The 22,440-nt window shown below is 27.3% G+C and overlaps 1 protein-coding gene across 7 annotated transcripts in view; it reads right to left on the bottom strand.

Moving 5' to 3' along the window:
* Positions 1–22,440, bottom strand: part of LOC128858940 (uncharacterized) — a 47,213-nt gene that overhangs the window by 14,480 nt on the left and 10,293 nt on the right. For 6 of the 7 annotated variants that reach the window (XM_054095549.1, XM_054095552.1, XM_054095551.1 and 3 more), the window contains 6 exons: positions 14,140–14,523; positions 2,841–3,252; positions 2,052–2,776; positions 1,635–1,767; positions 1,440–1,571; positions 1,185–1,349 (listed from right to left, as the gene is read on the bottom strand). In XM_054095549.1, coding sequence (XP_053951524.1) covers positions 1,185–1,349; positions 1,440–1,571; positions 1,635–1,767; positions 2,052–2,776; positions 2,841–3,252; positions 14,140–14,523 — 1,951 coding nt within the window. The remainder of the gene's footprint in view (positions 1–1,184; positions 1,350–1,439; positions 1,572–1,634; positions 1,768–2,051; positions 2,777–2,840; positions 3,253–14,139; positions 14,524–22,440) is intronic. The other variant, XM_054095550.1, reaches the window with a different exon arrangement.

The following is a 22,440-nucleotide window of genomic DNA, read 5'->3' on the forward strand; positions in this document are numbered from 1 at the left end:
TATAAAATACTGCATTGATCTGATCTGCTGAATTGGCCAAAATTGCAATAATGGTATCTTAATCTCATAATTGTAACTTTCGTTTTTTCATAATATATTTACTAATCAACCCACTTAATTTTATAAAAATTAATAACAGTACTTTCTTACGCCCTTAAAAATAGCTTTTACGGGTTAAATATGGCGCTGAATTGCGACTTCAAGCAAAGAAACCCAAAAGAGGTCACCAAATAGACGCCAAATGCCTACTAAATAAGTCAAGTAACTAAAAACTTATCAGCAGTGAATTAGAATTAAAGCGTTAAATATGCGCAAATTCTACGCTGAATTGGTTATTTACTAAGTAATCCACCGAATTTTATAAATATATAAATATATATTTATATAATTAATAAAAGTTAAAATAACTTTAAAGGTCGAATAGGCAGGTTCAATATGGCGCTGAATTACATAGATAAACCAAAATGCCTTAAAAATATTCAATTTCAATATTCTCAAGCACAAAAATGCAAAAGGGGTCCCCAAATAGACGCCAAATCCCTGCTAAATAATTCAAGTAACTAAACTTATCAACGCTGAATTAGAATTAAAGCGTTAAATATGTACAAATTCGGCGCTGAATTGTTTATTTACTAATTAATCCACTTAATTTCATAAAAATTAATAATAGTTTCGTGCTAAACCAGTTAAAATACAATAGCTTTTAAGGGCGAATAAGCAGGTTCAATATGGCGCTGAATTGCATAAACCAAAATACCTAAAAAATATTCAATTTCAACGTTTTCAAGCAAAAATAGATGCCAAACGCCTGCTAAATAATTCAAGTAACTAAACTTATCAGCGCTGAATTAGAATTAAAGCGTTAAATATGCGCAAATTCGGCCCTGAATTGCTTAAAAACAATAATTTCAAGCCAAAAGATGCAAAGAGGATGGGCTAGTAAAAAACCTGAGCCATAAAATGCAAAATAAAGATAAGCTGAATGTGGAGTAACATCAACTTTTTTTTATATAAGTATAAAATATATCAGCCCGCAGATTGCTAAACTTAATAAATATGAAAAGAAAATAATAAAGCCCATCAAATATTAAGAGTAAAATTTTTAAATTTACATTTCTCTCGGAGGATGGTGATTGCATTATAATTTTTAAAAAGTGAATTTTGCTTACATAAAAATCACTCACCTTATGTTGCACTGCAATGGCGCGCAAATCTTGCAACCACTTTTGGTCTTCGAAATTCGTTAACTGACTGTTATTCAAATTACCATCAGCATCTTGTTGTTGATCATCCACTGAACGCTCCAATACCGGATCGTAGTATTTGAGGCGATCCGCAAATTCGTAGATCTATACGATAGAAGAAAATTGAGCGAAGGTCAGTGAGAGGCAAACATTTTGCTATAGCTAAAAATTATTCAAAATTAAAAAAAAACGCACCTTATTTATAAAGCTCGGCTCATATTTGCTCGAATCCCGTTGTATATGCAGCGCTATTTGCTCAAAATACATTAAGCTACGTAAATGGTAGCCATAATCCAATAGCCGCGTGGCCAGCAAATATTTGTAAGGCTATAAAAACGAAATGCGTTACAAATTTGATTATTAGAGGGCACTATAAAGACTTCGGTATACCTGAAACTCCACTAGCGAGAATTTTTCATCATTCAGTGAGCAGGCATACTCATATATTTCGGTCATCATAATGGCTTCATTGGTCGCGAAATCGTTGAAAGTTTTATAATGTGATGAGCCGAGCAAAACCAACCTGGCAATAAGAGAGCAAAAGAGAGGATTGAGTTGGTTGCAAATTATTTAAAAAAATAATAGTAAGTTATTTTAAAGGAAACCCTTAAAAATGTTATTGCGGTGGCTTTCGGAGAACACTGCTGGAAGTACTAGAAATGCTTATACACTTAAATTTTCCAACTTTTTTAATCTATTTTTACTTCAATATAAATCCGCTCGAATCCGACCAGTGATTCTCAGCCTAACCAGTGTGATAATTTAGTTTCCTTTCCCCCCCTTAATTTATTACTCTCCACAACTTACTTTGGTAAATGCTGTTGCAGCGTGCTCTCTTGTGTGGCGCTCTCCTGATAGCGTCCGAAGCCCACTTGCGCCATTAGGTAACAGAAATGAGCGGCAAATAAATCGCCACGATTCAACAATGAATCACCGAGCGTGGTTATCGATTTGCGATCCAATTCTGGCTTTTGTGACGTATTCGACAGTATCATCGAAAGATGTGGCCGCCAATCACCCCATTTTTCATCCTGCACACTAGTCACGCTAGACGGCTGACGACCGCTCATTAGCTGGTAAAGTGTTTGCAGTGGATCGTTCAACGATAGCTTATTGGCAAACTTCATCATGACATTTGCATGTGAACGACGATCAACTTTGGAGGCCAGGAATAGCGCATGACCCCACAGGTTGTTGTCTGTGGCCCAGTCTAGAGCCTCATTCACATTACCGTATAGCAAATAATTACGGAACTTTTCAGTTATTTCCGGCTCAGTTAGAGCTAGAGGAGTGCTAATGATTGTGGTGGATTTTGGTGCTAGCGTAGCTGAAGCAACTGCATCATCGGAATTAACTTGCGCCTGCTCCGGCTTATCCTGCTCAGCAGTAGTTTCAGTAACAAGCGTCTCTTGCTCTTCCGCCTCCTCATCGCCACTGAGCGCAGACGAATCGCCATCAGAGATTTCTGCTTGATAAGGAAATTGTTGTTGATTTTTCAATAGCAACTCGGCAATGTCAGTGCCAACGACCATCTATGAGTGTGGAAAAAAGTGTTAGATGTAATAGGTGAAAATATTTCTATATATAGCAACTTACGCCATTTTGACGCAGCAACAAAATCAGTAAATTCCACATCAACGTGTAGGAGCCACGATATTTATCGATATTATTGCACACCAGCTGCTTGGCATAAATGGTGGTCTCCATGGGACCCAAACGTATTTGCTCTTCGCAAAACTCTATAATTGTCTTCTTATGCGTTAGGCCACGCACCAGTGGACCAGGGTAGGACTGGAAGAGTTGGCGTGTGGCATCGTTGGCACCCAAACGTTGCAACTTCACAACGTTACTAATGGCGCCATGCGAAGTGTACTTCGGTTTAACGGTCACGAGTATACCGGCCGATAGCGAAACAATTGTGTGCTCGTTGACGAATTTACGTGGTGTGAGTCGTTGTGGATCGGGTTCGGTGATGGCATCGGCATCGCGCAATGACATATGACCCGATCTAAAAGTGAAGTAAGAGTGTGAGTTAGTAAAATGTTGAAAATATTTGAAATTAGAAACAATAAGATTTGAAAAAAAAATTGATAATAAAAGAGTAAAAGTATATTTGAAGCGCTAAAAGAATATAGTTGTAAATAAATTGCTTAAAAGTATAAAAATTAATTGAAAATTTGTAAAGGTGCGCATGCGCAGAGTAAATTATATTTTTTTGCCCTGAAATCATGCATGCCAAGTATTAAGGATTGAAAACACATATTTTTCATAGTAAAAATATTTCATTATTGAAGTAAGAAATACAAGCTGGGGCAAAATTTATAACGCTATCGGAAGATTTATAATTTCCTAATAGCTGCTCCTATCGCGTAGAGGTGAAAATAGAGCTTTCCATCACTCAAAATTTTTTGTGGTTTCCATCACACATTTTTTTTTTTTATTCATTAAAAAATTTATTCAAAAACAAAATTGGACGAATAATTTTGTGCCACCTTGTATATATGTATGCATATAAATAAGCATATCGCAAAATGAGTTACGAGTTATTCCAGGGTTGCATAGGCTATAAAAAAAGTAAAACTTTTTTTGTAGAATTTTTTTCAATTTTTGGTGTAGACATTTGACAGAGAAAACCCGCTCAGTTTCGCGAACATCTCAAATGCATGATTAATTTGAAATTGGGGAATTTTCGTTCAAATGTAATGATGCAGTTTTGTGAAACCCCTTCAAAAAAAAAACGGCGCTTTCATTTCGAAACCTCCAACTGATTTTTTAAATTTCCTAATATTTTCTTGGAAAAAAGAAAACTTGAATTTCTCACTGGCATTAGTAGAATACACAAGCCATTTTGTTTTTCTATTACAAAGGAACTTTTTACTTAGTAAACAACTAATAGGTTTGTGAATCCACTTACTGCGCATTTATTTAAATATCTCTAAGACTTTTTATTTATCCATTTTTGATCAATTGGGGAGCTAAACTGACCATGACAGAGTTTATTTATACTCAAGCAGTTACATACAGTGACTCCCATTAAAAATCGTACAATTTAATTTTTTCAATATTTTCAAAGTTTTTAAACGTTTCTTTCTTCGTTAATTTCTTAAAAAATATAATTATTATTTTAGCAACAGCAATAGGTATAACTCAAACTCAAACAAAATATCAAAAAAATATAGAAAATTTTGCAATATTTTTTCGTATAAGCAGTTTCGTTGCTTATTTCATTTGAGTGGCCTTGGCTTTTCGTTGAGCTATAGAACGTATTATTTTTTTATTTAATTTAATTTTTATTTAATTTAATTTTTTATTTAATAAGCATTTTTTAATTAATTCTTTCTGGTTAATTAAATTTTTAATTTAATTTAATTTTTTTAATAAATATTTTTGTTTGAATTAAATTTATTTATTTATATTAATATTTTTTTTTATTTAATAAATTTAATTTTTTTGCTTAATTTAATTTTTTTTAATAATTTTTTTGTTATAATTAAATTTATTTATTTCATTTATGTATTTAGTTCATTTCATTTTTTTAGTTAAATACATTTTTTTTACAATTTTTTTGTTTTAATTAAATTTACTTATTTAATTAATTATTTTATTTAATCTAATTTTTTATTTAATTTATTTTTTTAATTTAATAAAATTTTTGTATGCAACTCAGTTTTTTTATTTAATTAAATTTTTTTATTTCACTTAATTATTTATTTAATTTGTAAATAAATTTAATTTAAAATTTTTATTTAATGTTTTTTATTTAATGTTTTTTATTTAATGTTTTTTTATTTAATCTAATTTTTTAATTAATTTTTTTATTTGGGTTGGTTGGATGGTTTTAAGGGTGACCCCGCATCGGAGTGCCACATAGACCGCAAGTTGGGTCCGTTGTGTTGCCCTAGAGCTCATTATATTATATGATTTCCCCACCTAACCGAGATTTTTATTATAGATTTTGGTCTAAAATATTAATTCGTTTCGAGAATTCAATGAGAGATTCAATTTTCAAGTCCGAGAGTACTGAAAGATTGTCAATTGTTGGAGAGCTTAGAAGAGCGAGTCGACTTCTGGCTAGGCCGGTACAACTGCACAGCAAATGTCTGCTCGATACTTCCTCATCTTCGTCCTCGCAGTATCTGCACAGGTCGTTTTGAGGAACCCTGAGCCGACGTGCGTGAGTGCCCAAAAGGCAGTGACCGGTGATAAGAGATATTATATGCCTTATTTCGTGTTTCGATAGACTTATAAGGGTTTTTGTCTGTTTCAGATTGTAGGATGGCCAAATTTGTCTGGTCGTAACGCAAGTAGTTTCCACTCGCCACCTTCGATCAGCAATGGTGTGAAATTCTCGATCAATGAGCAATTTACATGTTGAGAGCGGAATGTGGATTGTGGGTAAGTTATTAACATTGATTGCGCAGCTCCAGGTCTCGCGAGCTCATCAGCTTTGCAGTAACCTTCGAATCCACTGAGACCCGGTATCCAGATAACTTGGACAGAATTCTGAACACTTATCTCGTTAAGAGATAAGATACAGGATCGAACCACATCTGAGTGGGTATAAGAGGAGCTGAGTGCTCGAACGGCCGCTTGACTGTCAGTGAAAAAGCGGATATCCTCTAGTGATATTCTATTTTCTAAGATAGTTTTCGCAGCATACCAGATAGCGCATACTTCCGCTTGGAATACACTACAGTAGCCCGGTAATCTAAATGATAGATTGATGTGAGTGGAATTGGAAAAGATTCCAAATCCCACTTTGCCGTCTTGTTTTGAACCATCTGTATATATAATCAGAGGGACATGGATTTCGGTAAGATTTGTCTTCCATTCTTCCCTGGTTGGGAGTGAACAGGAGAATAGCAAGGGTGGTGATGGAAGACTTACATGATAGTCTATGTCGGAAGAGATAACAGTGTTCCTGTTCAGTATGGCCGAAAGGCCAAGATACTTTTTCCATTTCGATATGGCATTCATGCGTGTCGCTGCTTTCGCTGCAATCGCTGCAATCGCTTTGCCAGCCAGATCGATAGGAAACAAGTGAAGCAACGTATTTAGAGCCTTAGTAGGTGTTGTACTTAAGCATTCTGTTACCAGGAAGCAGGCTGTTCTTTGGACTCGATCAATTGTGACTACTCTACGCCGCTTTTTGAGTGCTGTCCACCATACAACCACACCGTAGAAGAGTATTGGTTTGATGATCGAGGTATATATCCAATAGATGATCCGAGGTGAAAAACCCCAGGTTTTGCCTATAGCTTTCTTACAAGTATAAAGAGCTATGAAAGCTTTTTTACATCTGTTTTCAATGTTCAATTTCCAACTCAACTTCCTATCTAGAATAACTCCTAGATATTTTACTGAATCTGATAGGAGTAATGATTCCCCTTTTAAAGTTATTGTTTGCAGTGGAGGAGATTGTTGTTTCCTATTGAAGAGAACAAGATCTGGCTTTGCTGGATTCGCATTTAGTCCGCATTCGGTGCACTATTTTGACAGAATATTGATTGAGCGTTGCATGAGCTCAGTGAGGGTATTCAGGTGTTTGCCTGACACGCAGAGAGCAATATCATCTGCATAGGCTACAACCTTGCAGCCTGCTTTTTCGAGATTTCGAAGCAAACTGTTTACAGCGAGATTCCAGAGAAGGGGTGAAAGTAATCCGCCTTGAGGAGTGCCTTTGACAGCGTACATTCTCATGCGGCTTAACCCAAGCTCTGAAGTGATTATTCTATTTTGGCGCATTTGTTCGATCATTAATGTTTTTTTTACTTAATGATTTTTTATTTAATCTAATTTTTTATTTAATTTAATTTGTTTCATTTAATTTAATTTTTTATTTAATTCATTTATTTTTTATTTAATTGAATTGTTTTATTTAATTTAATTTTTTAATTTTATTTAATTTCTTTTATTTCAATTAATTTTTAATTTAATTTCTTTTATTTCATTTAATTTTTATTAAATTTTTTTATTTCATTAAATTTTTTAATTTAATATTTTTTTTTATTTTAATTTAATGTTTTCATTTCATTTTTTTCATTTATTCATTTCTTTTTTATTTAATTTAATTGTTTTATTTCATTTAACTTTTTTATTTAATTTAATTTTTAACTCAATTAAATTTTTGTATTGCATTAAATTTTTTAATTGAATAATTTTTTATTTTTATTTAATTTTTTGTTTTTATTTAATATATTTTCTTCATTTAATTAATTTTTTTATTTAATTTAATTTTTTTGTTTATTTAATATTTTTGTATTTCATTTAATTTATTAATTTAATGTTTTTTAGTTAATTTAATTAATTTAATTTATTTATTTTATTTAATTGGATTTTTCTAATTTAATTTAATTTTTACTTTAGTTTAATTTTTTTATTTATTTATTTTATTTTTTATTTATTTATTTTTATTTAATTTTTCTTTTATTAAATTTTTTTGGTGGAAAATAGTTTTTACTCTGCGAAAAAAATAGGCAAGGTTAACAGCGAAACACTTCATAACTCCTAAACTGCTCATATTAGCCACTTCATTCAAGCAACATAAAATTTAATAGACTGCACACGCGAAACAATTTTACAAAATCTTATTAAGAGTGAACCATTTTTTTAAATCGTATTGAGATTTTTCTATTTTTTTTTTAATTTTTTCTTCGCCTTTGTTTTGGAGCTATTCTATTCTATTTTTCTTAGAAAATTAACTATATTTTTATAGTAATGGACTATGAATAAGTTCGTGCGGTTTTTTTTCGAAATTTGAAACTTTATTGACGTAAAATGGTTACAAATTTAATATTCAAAATATTGTCCATCGCTTACTACTACTTTTTCCCATCTTTCTGGCAATTCACGGATTCCCTTTGTGAAAAATTCGGTCGGTTTTGCCGCAATCCACGAATCGATCCATTTTTTGACTTCATCGTAATTACGGAAGTGCTGGTCAGCCAGGCCATGTTGCATCGATCGGAAGAGATAGTAATCGGATGGCGCAAGGTCTGGACTATACGGCGGGTGGGGTAGGACATCCCATTTGAGCGTTTCTAAGTATGTTTTGACCACTTGTGCAACATGTGGCCGAGCATTGTCATGTTGCAAAATAACTTTGTCGTGTCTATCGGCGTATTGCGGCCGTTTTTCTCGCAGTGCTCGGCTCAAACGCATCAATTGTCGTCGGTAGACATCCCCCGTAATCGTTTCATTCGGTTTCAGTAGCTCATAATACACAACACCCAGCTGGTCGCACCAGATACACAGCATAACCTTCAGGCCATGAATATTCTGCGCCGACGTCGATGTTGAAGCATGGCCAGGGTATCCATACGTTGCCCGACGTTTTGGATTGTCGTAATGGACCCACTTTTCATCGCCAGTCACAATTCGATGCAAAAAACCCTTTCTTTTGTGCCGTTGAAGCAGTTGTTCGCATGCCATAAAACGGCGTTCAACGTCTCTTGGCTTCAATTCATACGGCACCCAATGGCCTACCTTTCGGATCATTCCCATGGCTTTTAAACGTTTGGAAATGGTTGATTGATCAACTCCCAAAGTTTTTGCAACCTCTTCTTGCGTTTGAGCCGGATCTTGATCGAGCAATTCCTCCAATTCGGTATCCATGAACTTTGGCGGCGCACCCTCGCGTTCTTCGTCTTCCAAGCCAAAATCACCACTTTTAAAGCGTGCAAACCACTTCTGGCACGTTCGCTCAGATAGAGCATGCTCACCATAAACTTCCACCAAGATACGATGACTTTCGGCTGCTTTTTTCTTCATATTAAAATAATGAAGAAGAATTCCCCGCAAAAACACATTATTTGGCACGAAATTCGACATTTTCAAGTGTGGTAAAAATATTGTTGTTTACGCTTCAAATAAAAAACTTATACTGACGTTTGTGCCTTACGACAGTAGCTCTCCAATGAATGTTTGGAAATGTGGATCGATGGAATAATAATCAAGTTACGCCATCTGTTGTAAAACCGCACGAACTTATAAATAGACCATTAACTTCACACAAAAAGGAAACAAGTCCAAAAATATTAGTTGTACGATTTTCAGAGACACTCAGTGTATACTAAATGTATTCGATTTTCTTTTAGTATTTTATGAATCCGAAATAATACTGCTCGTCGACAAAACTATTTTTTAGTCGAATGAAAAGCTAAACCATTTCCTAAACTTTGTTGCTTACTTATTTAAAATTCACTGAAGTTTTTCCATTGCACAAAGAACCTTTCCTAGCTTTTGATTTAGAAGTAGACTATTGTAACGACGTGCACACGCATATTTCGACGATTTTTGAGGTTTAGAAATTATAAATGAAGTTCCATAATTTTGTTTTTAAGGTAAAAAAATTAGACTTTCACAATTGAAAAATGTTTTATCCGTATCTTAAATAATATGACATGCAATATGTACAATTTGCAAAAGAAAAAGATTATTCGTAGTAATACACATTGAAATATGCATACATACATAAATAGTATATTTACATAACTGTAAAGATAATGAATGCACATATTTACATAAAATAATATGCTTCCATATTCAATGAAATGGTATGAAGAATAACTTTTACAGGGTGGTCCAATTACAAATGTATGTTAGTGTTCATCATCATCATTTTTTACGTGACGATCCGGGTTGAACCTTAGCTTTCAATGCTCAATTTGTTCGATTAAAGCAGCTACCAACTGGAGCGAAGGTCACTTTTTGCTTTCAATTTCATCTCAATGTCGATGCTCCGTATGAGCTTCCAAACAACTCGTATTGGAAATCGAATTAAGAAGAAAAATCATCATTTCAGACCAGGCGTATTTTAAATTCATTAAAATGAAATGGAAATGTTATGTTTGATATTTTCAATAAAACTAGAAATGTGGTAAAACGGGTTTTATTCACCAAAATTAATTTTTCTACGAGACTTGTATTTCGACCACCCTTTACTTAATAATAATGAGGTATTGTAATGAATGGAAAAATACAAGAATTCATAATTAAATAATAGTAATAAATTGAAAAAAAAACAGGAGCCACAAAAGCACTGAGAAGTTGATAAATTTTTAAAACAGCAAAGAGAAAGGCAGTAAGCGAAAATCGCTTTCACAGCAGAGTTAGGCGCATATAAAAATTTATAAAAATAAATATATTTAATAAATATAAAATATATTTAAATTAAAAGTAGAGGTGTTCTGCAGAATCAGATAGAAAATTTAATAAAAAATATGTCAGAATTTTCATAATCAATTTGGTGCGAAAATCTTACACCGATTAGATGGAGTTTTAGGAGCAAAAAAAATCTGGCTATTAAAAAATTTGGATTAAAAAAAATTAAAAAAGAAAAATTAAAAAACAAAATACTTAAAAGAATACTTAAAAAATAAAAAAAATAAAAATACTTTAAAAAATTAAAAAAAAACTACTTTCAAAAATTAAAAAAAAATATATTTAAAAAAATGCTTTACAAAATTATTGTACTTCAAGAAAAGTATTTAAAAAATGTAATTTTATAAACTTTAATTAAAAGTTTTATTCTCTAAAACTAGGGGTATTCATTTTAAACTTAGTTAGAAATTCGTTTAAATAATATCAGCAAATTTTGCTCGATAAAAGAAAATTTTTTAACAAAATAAGAAAAAATATGGCTATCAAAAAATTTGTATTAAAAAAAATTTATTAAAACAAATTTATTTAAAAAAAATGCTTTAGAAAAATTTATTTATAAAAAATTATTTAAAAAAAATTATTAAAACAAAAGTTATTTAAAAAAAAATTTGTAAAAACGAATTTTGTAAAAAAAATTATAAAACAAAATGTATTAAAAATGTATGTAAATTATTAAAAAAAAATTTATAAAAAAAAATTTTATTTGGATTAAAAGTGTTGGTCCCTTAAAATAGAGGTATCCATTTTTAATAATAGTTGTATGCATTAAGTTTAAAATTAGTTAGAAAATTCGCTGAAAAGAGAAAATTTTTATAGTAAATTTTTCACGGCACTGACAAAACGAAAATACTGAGAGCAAAAGTATCCGCTTAAGAGAGATGTTCGTTAAGAGAGGATACACAGTATATAAAAACTAATTCACATTTTTCATAAACCACTTTGCACAGAAATTGTCCACTGATTAAAGATATTTTCGAGAGCAAAACACAATTTGGTCATTAAAAACTGTTTACTAAAAAAATCTTATTAAAAAGTTTTTCATTTAACAAAAATATCAAAAAAAAACGTTTACTATTAAAGTGATTGAAAGCAAAACAAAATAGCAATTAAAAACTTTCACTCTATGGATTGTGGTTAAAAAGGGTATTCACTAAGAATAGAGATGTTAATTGAGTGCAACATTTGTAAGAGTTTTAAAGAAAAGTATATATAACAGAATTTTTAAAGCCACAGAAGTCTTGCACCGATTGAATCAAATTTTGAAAGCAAAAAAAATTTTACATTTCTATTAAAATTAAAAATAAAAAATTTATTTAAATTTAAAAAAAAATACCTTTAATTTTTTTTCTTGTCTTGCACTATTAAATGAAATTTTTAGAGCAAAAACAATTTACTTTAAAAAATTTAAATATTCCTACTAAAATTAATAAAAAAAAAGTTTCCTTAATTTTCTTAATTTTTATACCAAGAAAAGTCTTGAAATGATTAAATTCAATTTTTAGAGCAGAAAAAATTTATTTTAAAAAATTTAAATTTGTGCTATTAAAATTTAAAAAAAATTATTTAAAAAATTTAAAAGCAAAAATAAATTTTAAAAATTTAAATAGCAAAATTAATTTTAAAAATTTAAATAGCAAAATTCAATTTTTAAAATTTAAATAGCAAAATTAGATTTTTAAAATTTAAATATTGCTGTTGAATTAAAAAAAATCCTTAAATTAATTTTTTTAATTTTCATAGCCACAGAAATCTTGCAATGATTAAATGAAATATTTACAGCACACCTTCAATTAATTATTTTTATTTTTTAAGCTTTTTTTATGAAAAATATTTTTACTGCCTTAAAAAAACATTTCATTAAATCTTAGCAAAATGTTTAAAGACTTTAAAATACTGAATTTATAGAATTTTGAAGATTTTTTATAAAATATATGATTTTGAATTTAATTCAAGATACATTAAATTTTTTAATCTCTTTTTAATGTTTAAATTGCATAAAAGGCATTTTATTAAAAAAAATGTCATATGCGAAATTTATAAAAAGTATAGCATTGCCTTCAAAATTTTTTTATAAATGAATGAGTGACAATTTTTTGCCTTTCATCAACTAGCAACTAATCCATTTAGTGTATACCCATAAAAAATATTTCATCCCTTCTAAAATCGAGTGTGTCAACATTTGTGTTTAAAGTAGTATGTATGTTTGTGTAGGAAATATCGAACACCAAGAATTGCAAGACTGAAAATATGAAAACAATTTCGTATTTGAACGCATTTCATATTATGAGATGCATGGCAGGCAAGAACATTTATATGTTTTCCATTACTTATGGTAAAAGATAGACCTTTTAGTTGAAATACAACCCATTAGTGAAGTACAATAAATATACATACATACATACATACATTTGATATCGTAAAACCATAAAAGAGGAAATTCCTAACAGCCAGCAGACCGAAAATTCATGAAGTAAGAAGTATATAAATAAGTAGATGTATATAAATATAAATTTAGTAGTTTTTTTTTCGTACGAAAAAATATAAAAATGGAAAAAATACCTTGACTTAAATTCGTATTTTTTGTATACATAAATAAATATGCATTTATGCATAAGAGATAGACCCCAGATATAGATTTCTGCTAACAAATACGTAACTACTCAGACATTCAACATAAAAATTTTGCCAAATTTGATGCATTAAATAATGTAACCAATTGTCATATATGTAAATATGTATGAAATATGTACTAAAATATCAAATATGCACTTATGTAATGCAACTAAAACTAATTTGAAGCAAAAAATTGTATGTAAGCCAATGTAGGTCAACCAAATGCACATACAGATGATTAGGGGTATTCACAGTGCACGATGTATATTTGAAAATGTGGTAAGCAGTCAAGATGGCTATGCAAGAGTACGAAACTCTATAAAAAAACACGTTTTAAATGTTTTTTTTTATTATATAAGATTTTAATAATTTTTTCCAGCTCACTGAGCATTTTAAGTGTGAAAATCACTGAGGAAAGTTGACTGAAGTGCTGGCCAATAAACAGTCAAGAAATTTAAATAAATGAGTGGAAATGGATTAGTAAAGGTAAATTGAAATAAATGAGTGGAAATGATGAGCAAAAAATGCTTAAACGACTTATATATGAAATGGTAAACTCGTGAGCCAAAATAATGAAGATGGAGTGTGAAAGGAATGACAAGTGAAGAGTCTGCCTGGAGGCCCGTACATGTTTATGGGTTTCACTGCTTTTGTTGTTATTGTTACGATTGATGATGATTTTTATCAGTTCGTAGCATCAAAATCGAGTTGAGAAATACTGATTTGTGATTGGTCAACGGTTGAATAAGGAGGGGAAATCACAACAAACAGTTAAAGAGAAATATTCGACGCCAAATTTCACATTCTCTCCATGCTGAAAAATCAATTTACGCTGCTCTAGAACACCCTGCAATTTAATTATCATATTCAGAGAGCGTCTCTCATGTTTTGTGGTTATACACGAATATTTATAAGCATGAAAACGTGTCATAAATAATACGTTTTTCGTCTTGACAAGAACTTGCTTACACTGTGAACACCCCTAACGCAGTCGACCAAACGAACGTATACGAATATAGAGTAATAAATTTTGTACGTATCATTTTTTACTAGCAAAACGAAACTAAAAAGCAGTAGTAGTAGTAGTAGAAGTAGTAGTAAAGTTGTTGCTTGGCAGCACCTGGACTCCGCATAATCTGAACGCGCATAGTAAGACGCAGCTACTCCACCAACGCCCGCGTAGTATGCCGTCAAACCAACGCCGCCACCACCAGCACCACCACCGATGCTACTGAAGCCACCGCCGAAACCGCTGCCGACTTGCGACAGATTGCTTGTAGAGCGCGCGGCACGTAAAGCTTCGCCGCCGACGCCAATACCACCACCGCCATACAGACTGCCCGTGCCATCGTCTACCATTGTTGAATTAAGCGATATATTCATATGTTGTTGATTGTAAATCATGTGTTGTTGTTGTTGCTGCTGCTGCTGCTGTGTTTGCAGATGCCGCTGTTGCAAATGACGATGGAATTCATTGGCTTGTGAAATGTATGCATGTGTATACCTAAAGTTAAGGAAGTGATTGATGATGATTGCATATTGAATTTCAACAATTTGTCTGCTATTTGTTTTTTTTTTATTATTTTTTTTTAATGTGCTATTACAATATTTCAAATTTTAATTTTTTTGAATTTTTTTCTTTTTATATTTCGTTTGCATATGAAAACAATCCAGTTCGGTTTATTTATGATTTAGTAACATTTACGGGTTCTCAGATACATAGATTTCAGGTATTAGCCACACACACATACATACATACATACAACACTACGTTATTGACAAGAATTATGCGTAGATAGTTTCGTTTTTTCTCGTTAGCTACAAATGAAATATTTTGGTGGCGTTGTTTTTTGGAAATATTCGAAAATTCTTGCATACTTTTAAGCGCAGTGCTTGTTAAGTGTTAGGCAGATAAAAATTACGTTAGTTTCAAGATTTTTTGAATCAATGTGGTGCCAGAGCGTGAAGCTGAAACTAAAAAAAGTTTTAAACAAATTTAATAAATTTGAGATTTATTCAATGTTGAAAATTGTCGGTGAAATATCTCAAGTTCTTTTGACATTTAAAAAAAAAATTTTGGCTGGGTTTGCTTTAATAATTTATTATATATTATATATTCTTATAACAAAATAAAACTATTTTATCAAGTGCTTGAGGAAAGAAAATTTCATAACTGAGGAAAAAAATTAATTAAATTTATCAAATGTTTGAGGAAAAAATAAAATTATTTTATAAAATTTTCGAGGAAAAAAATAAAATTTTCCCCAAAATCTTTGAGGAAAAAAATTAAATTTTTTTAGAAAATGTTTGAGGAAAAAAATAAGTTTTTTTTATAAAATGTTTGAGGAAAAAATTAAATTATTTTATCAAATGTTTAAGGAAAAAAATTAAATTATTTTATCAAATGCTAAATATTTTTTATAAAATGTTTGAAGAAAAAAAAAATTTTTTCATAAAATATTTGAGGAAAAAAATAATTTTTTTTATCAATTGTTTGAGAAAAAAAAATTTATTGTTTTATAAAATTTTCGAGGAAAAAAACAAAATTTTTCATGAGAAAAAAAAAATTTTTTTCATTAAGTGTTTGAAGAAAAAAATTTAATTATTTTATAAAATTTTGAGGAAAAAAAATTCTTTCATAATATGTTTGAGGAAAAAAATAAAATTATTTTATCAAAAGTTTGAGGAAGAAAATAAACTTTTTTTTATCAAATGTTGGAGGAAAAAATAAAATTTTTTTTATAAAAAGCTTGAGGAAAAAAAAATATTTTTATAAAATGTTTGAGGAAAAAAAATGTTTATAAAATTTTTGGGTAAAAAAATAAAATTATTTTATCAAATTTTGGAGGAAATAATACAATTTTTTATATAATGTTTGACAAAAAAAATAAAATTATTTTATGATAAGTTTGAGGAAGAAAATAAAATTTTTTTATCAAATGTTGGAAGAAAAACTAAAATTTTTTTTGTAAAATGCTTGAGGAAAAAAAGGTTTTTTTTTTTATAAAATGTTTGAGGAAAAAAAGTGTATAAAATTTTTGGGTAGAAAAATAAAATTATTTTATCAAATGTTGGAGGAAAAAATACATTTTTTTATATAATGTTTGACGAAAAAAATAAAATTATTTTATCAAATGTTTGGAGGAAAAACTTGAATTTTTTTTATAAAATGTTTGAGGAAGAAAATAAATTTTTTTGGATTTTTTTTTTTGTTGCATTTTTTTAATGTCTCTTAGACCCTTAATGAACTTTATTCAGAACTTTTACGAGATAAATTATTTGCGATATGCGCAGAAAACTTCATTGAGCGCAAAAACTTTAATGAAAAGCGCAAGTGGGAAATGGGGAAAACTTGGAAATTTGTGAACTTATCGTTGAAGACAATGATGCTGAAATGCAAGTTACTTTTCCTGAACTAAAAATTTTGAACAAAAAGATCTAATTTTTCCTTAAAAAAAATTCTTTACAAAGTACATTTTATCCTAAAAATTAAAACAAACAAATTTAAATTAGAAAAAATAGATTAAACAAAATTTTTGTTACAAAAAAATCTTTTCAAAGTATATTTTATCCTAAAATTAAAAAAAAAAATAACTTTAAGAAAAATTAAACTAAATTATTAAATTAAATTAAATTAAAAAAAAAATTTACAAAATTTAAAAAAATTGTTTGTTTTTATTTAAAAAAAATTTTTTTAATAGTTTTTTTTTTTATTTAAAACTTTTTTATAAATAAAATATTCGAGGAACTTAAAGACCAATTTTATTTATTTCCTCAAACATTTTATGAAAAAATTTTACTTTTCACCTCAAACATTTTATGAAAATTTTTTATTTTTTTCCTCAAACATTTTATGAAAAATTTTATAAATTTTTTTTTCCTCAAATATTTTATGAAAACTTTTATTTTTTATTTAAAATTTTTTTTAATTTTATTTTTTATTTAAATTTTCTTTTTTTACTTAAAAAATGAGATTTTTTGTTTAATTAAAAAAATATATGTAAATTTTAAAAAGAATCAAAGATATTTCACTTAAAAAGCTCAATTCCAAGCTTTCCAACATTGAATAAATTTAAAAATTATAAAATTGTTTTCAAGTTTTTCTCATTTTACTTTTTTTTCTACTCAAGCCTAGAAGTAAACCAATTTTTAGAAGAATTCACGATAATGTCGAAAATATCTACTTGAAGCACTTGACATAGAATCGCTCTAAACTAACAAAGAACTCTTCATCATTTCAAAGGTCTATGCCTTGAGATTCGATAAATGAAATTTTAAAAGAATAATAAGCGTATGCCTAAGTATAACTTAACTGGCCAGCAGAAGTGAACACATTTTTGTTAGTTTTCGACGAAGCTTTCAACGTAATTAGTTATTATTTATAATTTTTTAGCTAAACAGAGAAACAAAGCATTCTTCATTACATTCTTCTTTTCATCAAGGCAAAGCACCAATTTTTAAAGTGTAGCTTACGGAAAAAATGAACTATCAGACGCTGTTAAAGTTGGTAGTAATGACGTACAGATGCATCTAGAAACGGATAGTGAATTAAGTGGGTGAAGTTATTCATAATTAGAAGGTACAGCCTTAGAGAATTAATCATAATCATGGAAATACGACTAAGACTATTTGAACTCTGGGTATTTCACTCAAACTTATAAATCAGCTTTTATTGTATTCAGTAGAGGGAACTATTCTAGAATGCAGTTAATATAGTTGGAATAGGTATTATCAAGCTTAGAAGTTAGCTCGATTTATAGGCATAATTTACCAGAGTTTATTTGGCATTTGGTTTTATACTACGCTTTCAAAGTTTTTAAGAGAGAGTATAAATAATATTAAATATATATAGCGAATTCAACACAAAAGTAAAACAAAAAAATAGAATTTGCTAAAAAATTAGAAAAATTGTATTTATAAGAAAAAAATAAATTATTAATCATGATTCACTAAAAAAATTGAATTTGCTAAAATATTAGAAAAAATGTATTTAGAATTAAGAAATAAAAGTTTTTAATAAAACAAAACGTATTAAAACTATTAAAGAACAATAACAATATTTATAAACATAAGAATAAAACATAAACTTAAAAGGCAAGAAATAAAAATAAATAAATTTTTAAACAAAATTTAATAATAATATTTTTTATATAAATATAAAATTATCGAAAATAATGAAGTTAAAAAAAAATAAGTAAAGAAAATTAAAAATAAGTAAAAAACAATAAAATATAATGTAAAAAAAATAGAAAGTAAAAACATAATATTGAACATAAAAGTAACATAAAAAAATATAAAAAAATATTTATGAAAAATTAGAGAAGAATAAGAATCTTTCAACTATTCTTATAACATTAAGAATTTATTAAAAAAAAAACAGAAATTAAAAGGAAAAATAAGTAAACAAACTATGAAATATATAAATTAGAGTTAAAAAAGAAAGTAATAAAAAAATTTTGGAAAAAAATTAAAATAAACAAAAAAAAAATAAAAAATGGGGAAAAATAATGGAAATCAAATAAAATATTAATCAAATGAAAAAAATTCAAATAAATTACTTGAACTAAAATAAAATTGTTTATTAAAAGAAATTGTAAAAATACCGAAATTCAAAATACTTCATAAAAGTAATTATAAATAAAAACAACTTTAAAGGACATACTTTTTAATTTTTTATAATAAGTGAAATATAAAAAATAACGAAACAGAGGAAATAACGAAAATTTGAAAACATTTCAATTTTTTATAGATTAAATATAAATAACAAAAATTTTAAAATACTAAAAAATATTTAACAAATATAAAAATGTGTAGAAAAAATAAAATAAAATAAATAATAAACAAAAATAATAAAAACTAAAGAAAAGAGTTTCAAACATATTTGTAATAAAACCGAAAAGCTAGTTTAAAAAAAAATTATTCTGAAAAAAAATTAAATAATGAAAATTTGAATATAATTTAAATTTTTTTAATGACTGATATATGTATGTATGTATAACTAAGAAAAATTAAAAAATTAATAAAAAACTGAATCAATTAAAAAAATATGGAGAAAGAATATTAAAAAAATCAAAAATAAATAACCAAAAATTAAAATATATTTGATAATTAAAAACTATTTTGAAAAATAAACAAAATCTGAATAAATTAAAGTTTTTGAATTGAGTAAAATATAAATAATATATATATAAAAAAACAAAAATTTCCAAAAATTAAACAAATTAGAAAAAAATAAAGTTTTTTTAATTAAGTTAAATATAAGAAAAATTTCAAAAAAGTTACAACAAATTAGATAATATATAAAAAATGTAATTACAAAAACAGTATTTAGAAAAATTTTAATTAAATAAAAATTAAAACATAATTGATAATTAAAAACTATTTAAAAAAAATTTTAATTTATTGAAAATAAGAAAAATTAAGTAAAATGTAACAACTAAAAAAAAATACAAAATACATATATAAAATAATGAAATTACAAAAGAAAATATTAAAAAAAAAATTAAAAATAAATAAATTAAAACATATTTGATAAATAAAAATCATTCGGAAAACAAAATTCCGGAATTTCAAAACTTGGAAGTTTTTTTTAAATTGGACGAAGTATAAGAAAAATTAAAAAAAAAAATTTAATTAAAAAATTTAAAAAAATAAGAACAAAGTAGAAAATATATAAAAATTTTAATTACCAAAAAAAATTAGAAAAAATTAAAAATAAATAACATTTTTAATTATTAAAACCTAATTCCAAAATTTGAAATATAGAAGTTTTTTTTAATTGAATGAAATATAAGAAAAATTAAAAAAAAATAAGAAGAAAAAAACAAAGTAGAAAATACAAAAAAAGTCATTACAAAAAAATATTTAAAAATTATTTAAAATAAGTAATCATTAAAACATATTTAATAAATAATAGCTTATTTGACAAAATAAAATAAAAGAGCATTTAAAATTTTTGACAATATAAATAATTACATAATGAAAAAATTAAAATTTAAAAGTTTAAAGTTTTTTTAATTTAAATGAAATATAAGAAAAATTTAAAAAATAAAAAAACAAAGCGAAAACTCATGAAAAACCTTTTACAAAAAACTATTAAAAATAAATAAAAATGTAAACTTATTTGATAATTAAAAGCTATTTTAGAAACATAAAATAAAAAAAGAACATCAAATTATTAAATTGGTTTATAGACAAATGGAGTTTATATAATAAAAACTACAGGAAAATACAAGGTGGCGCAAAAGTAATTGCCCTATCGGAAGATTTATAATTACTATTTTTTAAATTTGATGCTTTCCATTTCATGTTCTTCGATTTCGATGTAACTCAAATATGTTGCTCTCTGCTCAAAATAATGAGACACGTATTTTTTTGTTCGGCCGAAAAAAAAATTTTTCAAGAGTTATCGGCAAATTTTGTTTTTCGGCTCAAAATCGATTTTTCTTAATTATATAAGAACATTTTTTTTTAAATGCCCATAACTTAGTCAAAAATGAACCGATTTTAATAATTCTGGGTTTAAAATGATCGTCATTAGATACACGAGCGACTACATGTAGAAACAATTGCAAAAAGTAGTTGAAAATTTTTTATTTAGCAAAAAAGAAAAAAAATTGAGATTTTTTCGAAATTCAATATTTCAAAAAGTGTATTTTTGTTTTTTTTATAACTTTTTCCAAATCAAGAGGATACCTCAAACTTCAATTGAGCTGAATGCCCAGTAGCTAAAATGAGTTGTTTTTGAGTAATGAATTTTTGAGTAAAAAACTTGTTTCGCACTTTTTGTTTTTTGGAAAATAAAAAATGTTCAACTACTTTTTTGCAATTATTTTTACATGAAGTCGTTCATGTAAGTAATGACGATCATTTTGAACCCAGAAGCATTAAAATCTGTTAATTTTTGACTAAGTTATGAGCATTTAAAAAAAAAAGTTCTTATATAATGAAAAAAAAATCGATTTTGAGCCGAAGAACTAAATTGCCGATAAATCTTGAAAAAAAACTTTTTCGGGCGAACAAAAAAATACGTGTCTCATTATTTTGAGCAGAGAGCAACATATTTGAGTTACATCGAAATCGAAGAACATGTCCCAAATAGCCCGGTTGAACTGAAATGGAAAGCATCATTTATAAATGGCGTCGTACGTCAATCATATTTGACGCCCGCGAACTACACAGCTGCAGTATACAAAAAGTCAAGCAATGGAGCGCATAAAGGACAAAATAATGTTTTTGAAACACCCAAAATCATTTGCTTTTCTTTTGTTTAGTAAAAAAGTTATTAAAAAAAATAATAATTTTTTGATGATTAATTTTGCGCCACCTTGTGTATTCTCGAACATTTTTTTCGCACAATCTCATTGGATGAAAATTATTTTTTTATTTGGTAAAAAAAGTGTTCAAAAACAGAATTGATAATTAATGTTGCACCACTTTGTCTCACACTAATAAATTAAATAATTGAAAAATATTCAAAAACTAACTATTATCATAACATATATATTTAGGTTTTCTATTTTTTAGAAAAATATATAAAAAAATATTATAATAATACTATAAAAATTAAAAAATAGATAAATGAAAAAAAAAAATATTTAAAATATCTTTACAAAAAATTTTAGAATAGTTGTTTTCACCAAAATAATATTTGGAAAAATAGAAAATAATTGGTAGAAAAAGAATATTTCTTTTAATTAAAAAAAAAATACAAACTTCTAATAATATTTACGAGTTGGTATCCTGTATGACAAGAATACCTACAAATATATGTATGTAAGAATAGCAAACGCTCGCTAATCACAGCTATAAACAACTGTTGCCAATCTACCTAAAGTACTGTAGAGATTTCATAATTGTTTTTGTTATTTTATTTAGCTGTTATCTACAACCTTTGCCGAGGTTTTTACTAACGTAAGTTAATATAAAAAAAAAATTAGGCTTTCTAGCGCCTTATCGCCGGAGCAGAACCAAGATAAAAGTTTGATGACTTGGCAATTGTTGTAATGAAAACCAGTTCGCAAGCGATTAGATATTTTTAAACATTTTTGTAATTTAACTACATTAATTGGCAAATTTTAAAGTATGTTTCGTACATGTTTTTCATGCGTTCTAATATTTTTATTAATTTAATAAAAAAAATAATAATTTTAATTTTATTATTTTTATTTTATTCTATTTAATTTTTAATGATAATATTTAATTTTTTTTATTTAATAATCGTTCATTTTTATTTATTAATTTTTTTTTTTATTTTTTTTCTTTCTAAAATTTCTTTTAGTTTTATCTCGTTTTTTTCTTCTTTGGCCTGTTTTGTTAATTTTTAAATTTGGCGAATAAAAAATTTTAGATGAGCTTTACCTTTCCTAATTTTTATGTTGATGTCATTACTCTTCACATTCGTGATAATTTTCAAGCTATT

Source organism: Anastrepha ludens, chromosome 3, assembly GCF_028408465.1.
Source record: "Anastrepha ludens isolate Willacy chromosome 3, idAnaLude1.1, whole genome shotgun sequence".
NCBI lineage: Eukaryota > Metazoa > Arthropoda > Insecta > Diptera > Tephritidae > Anastrepha > Anastrepha ludens.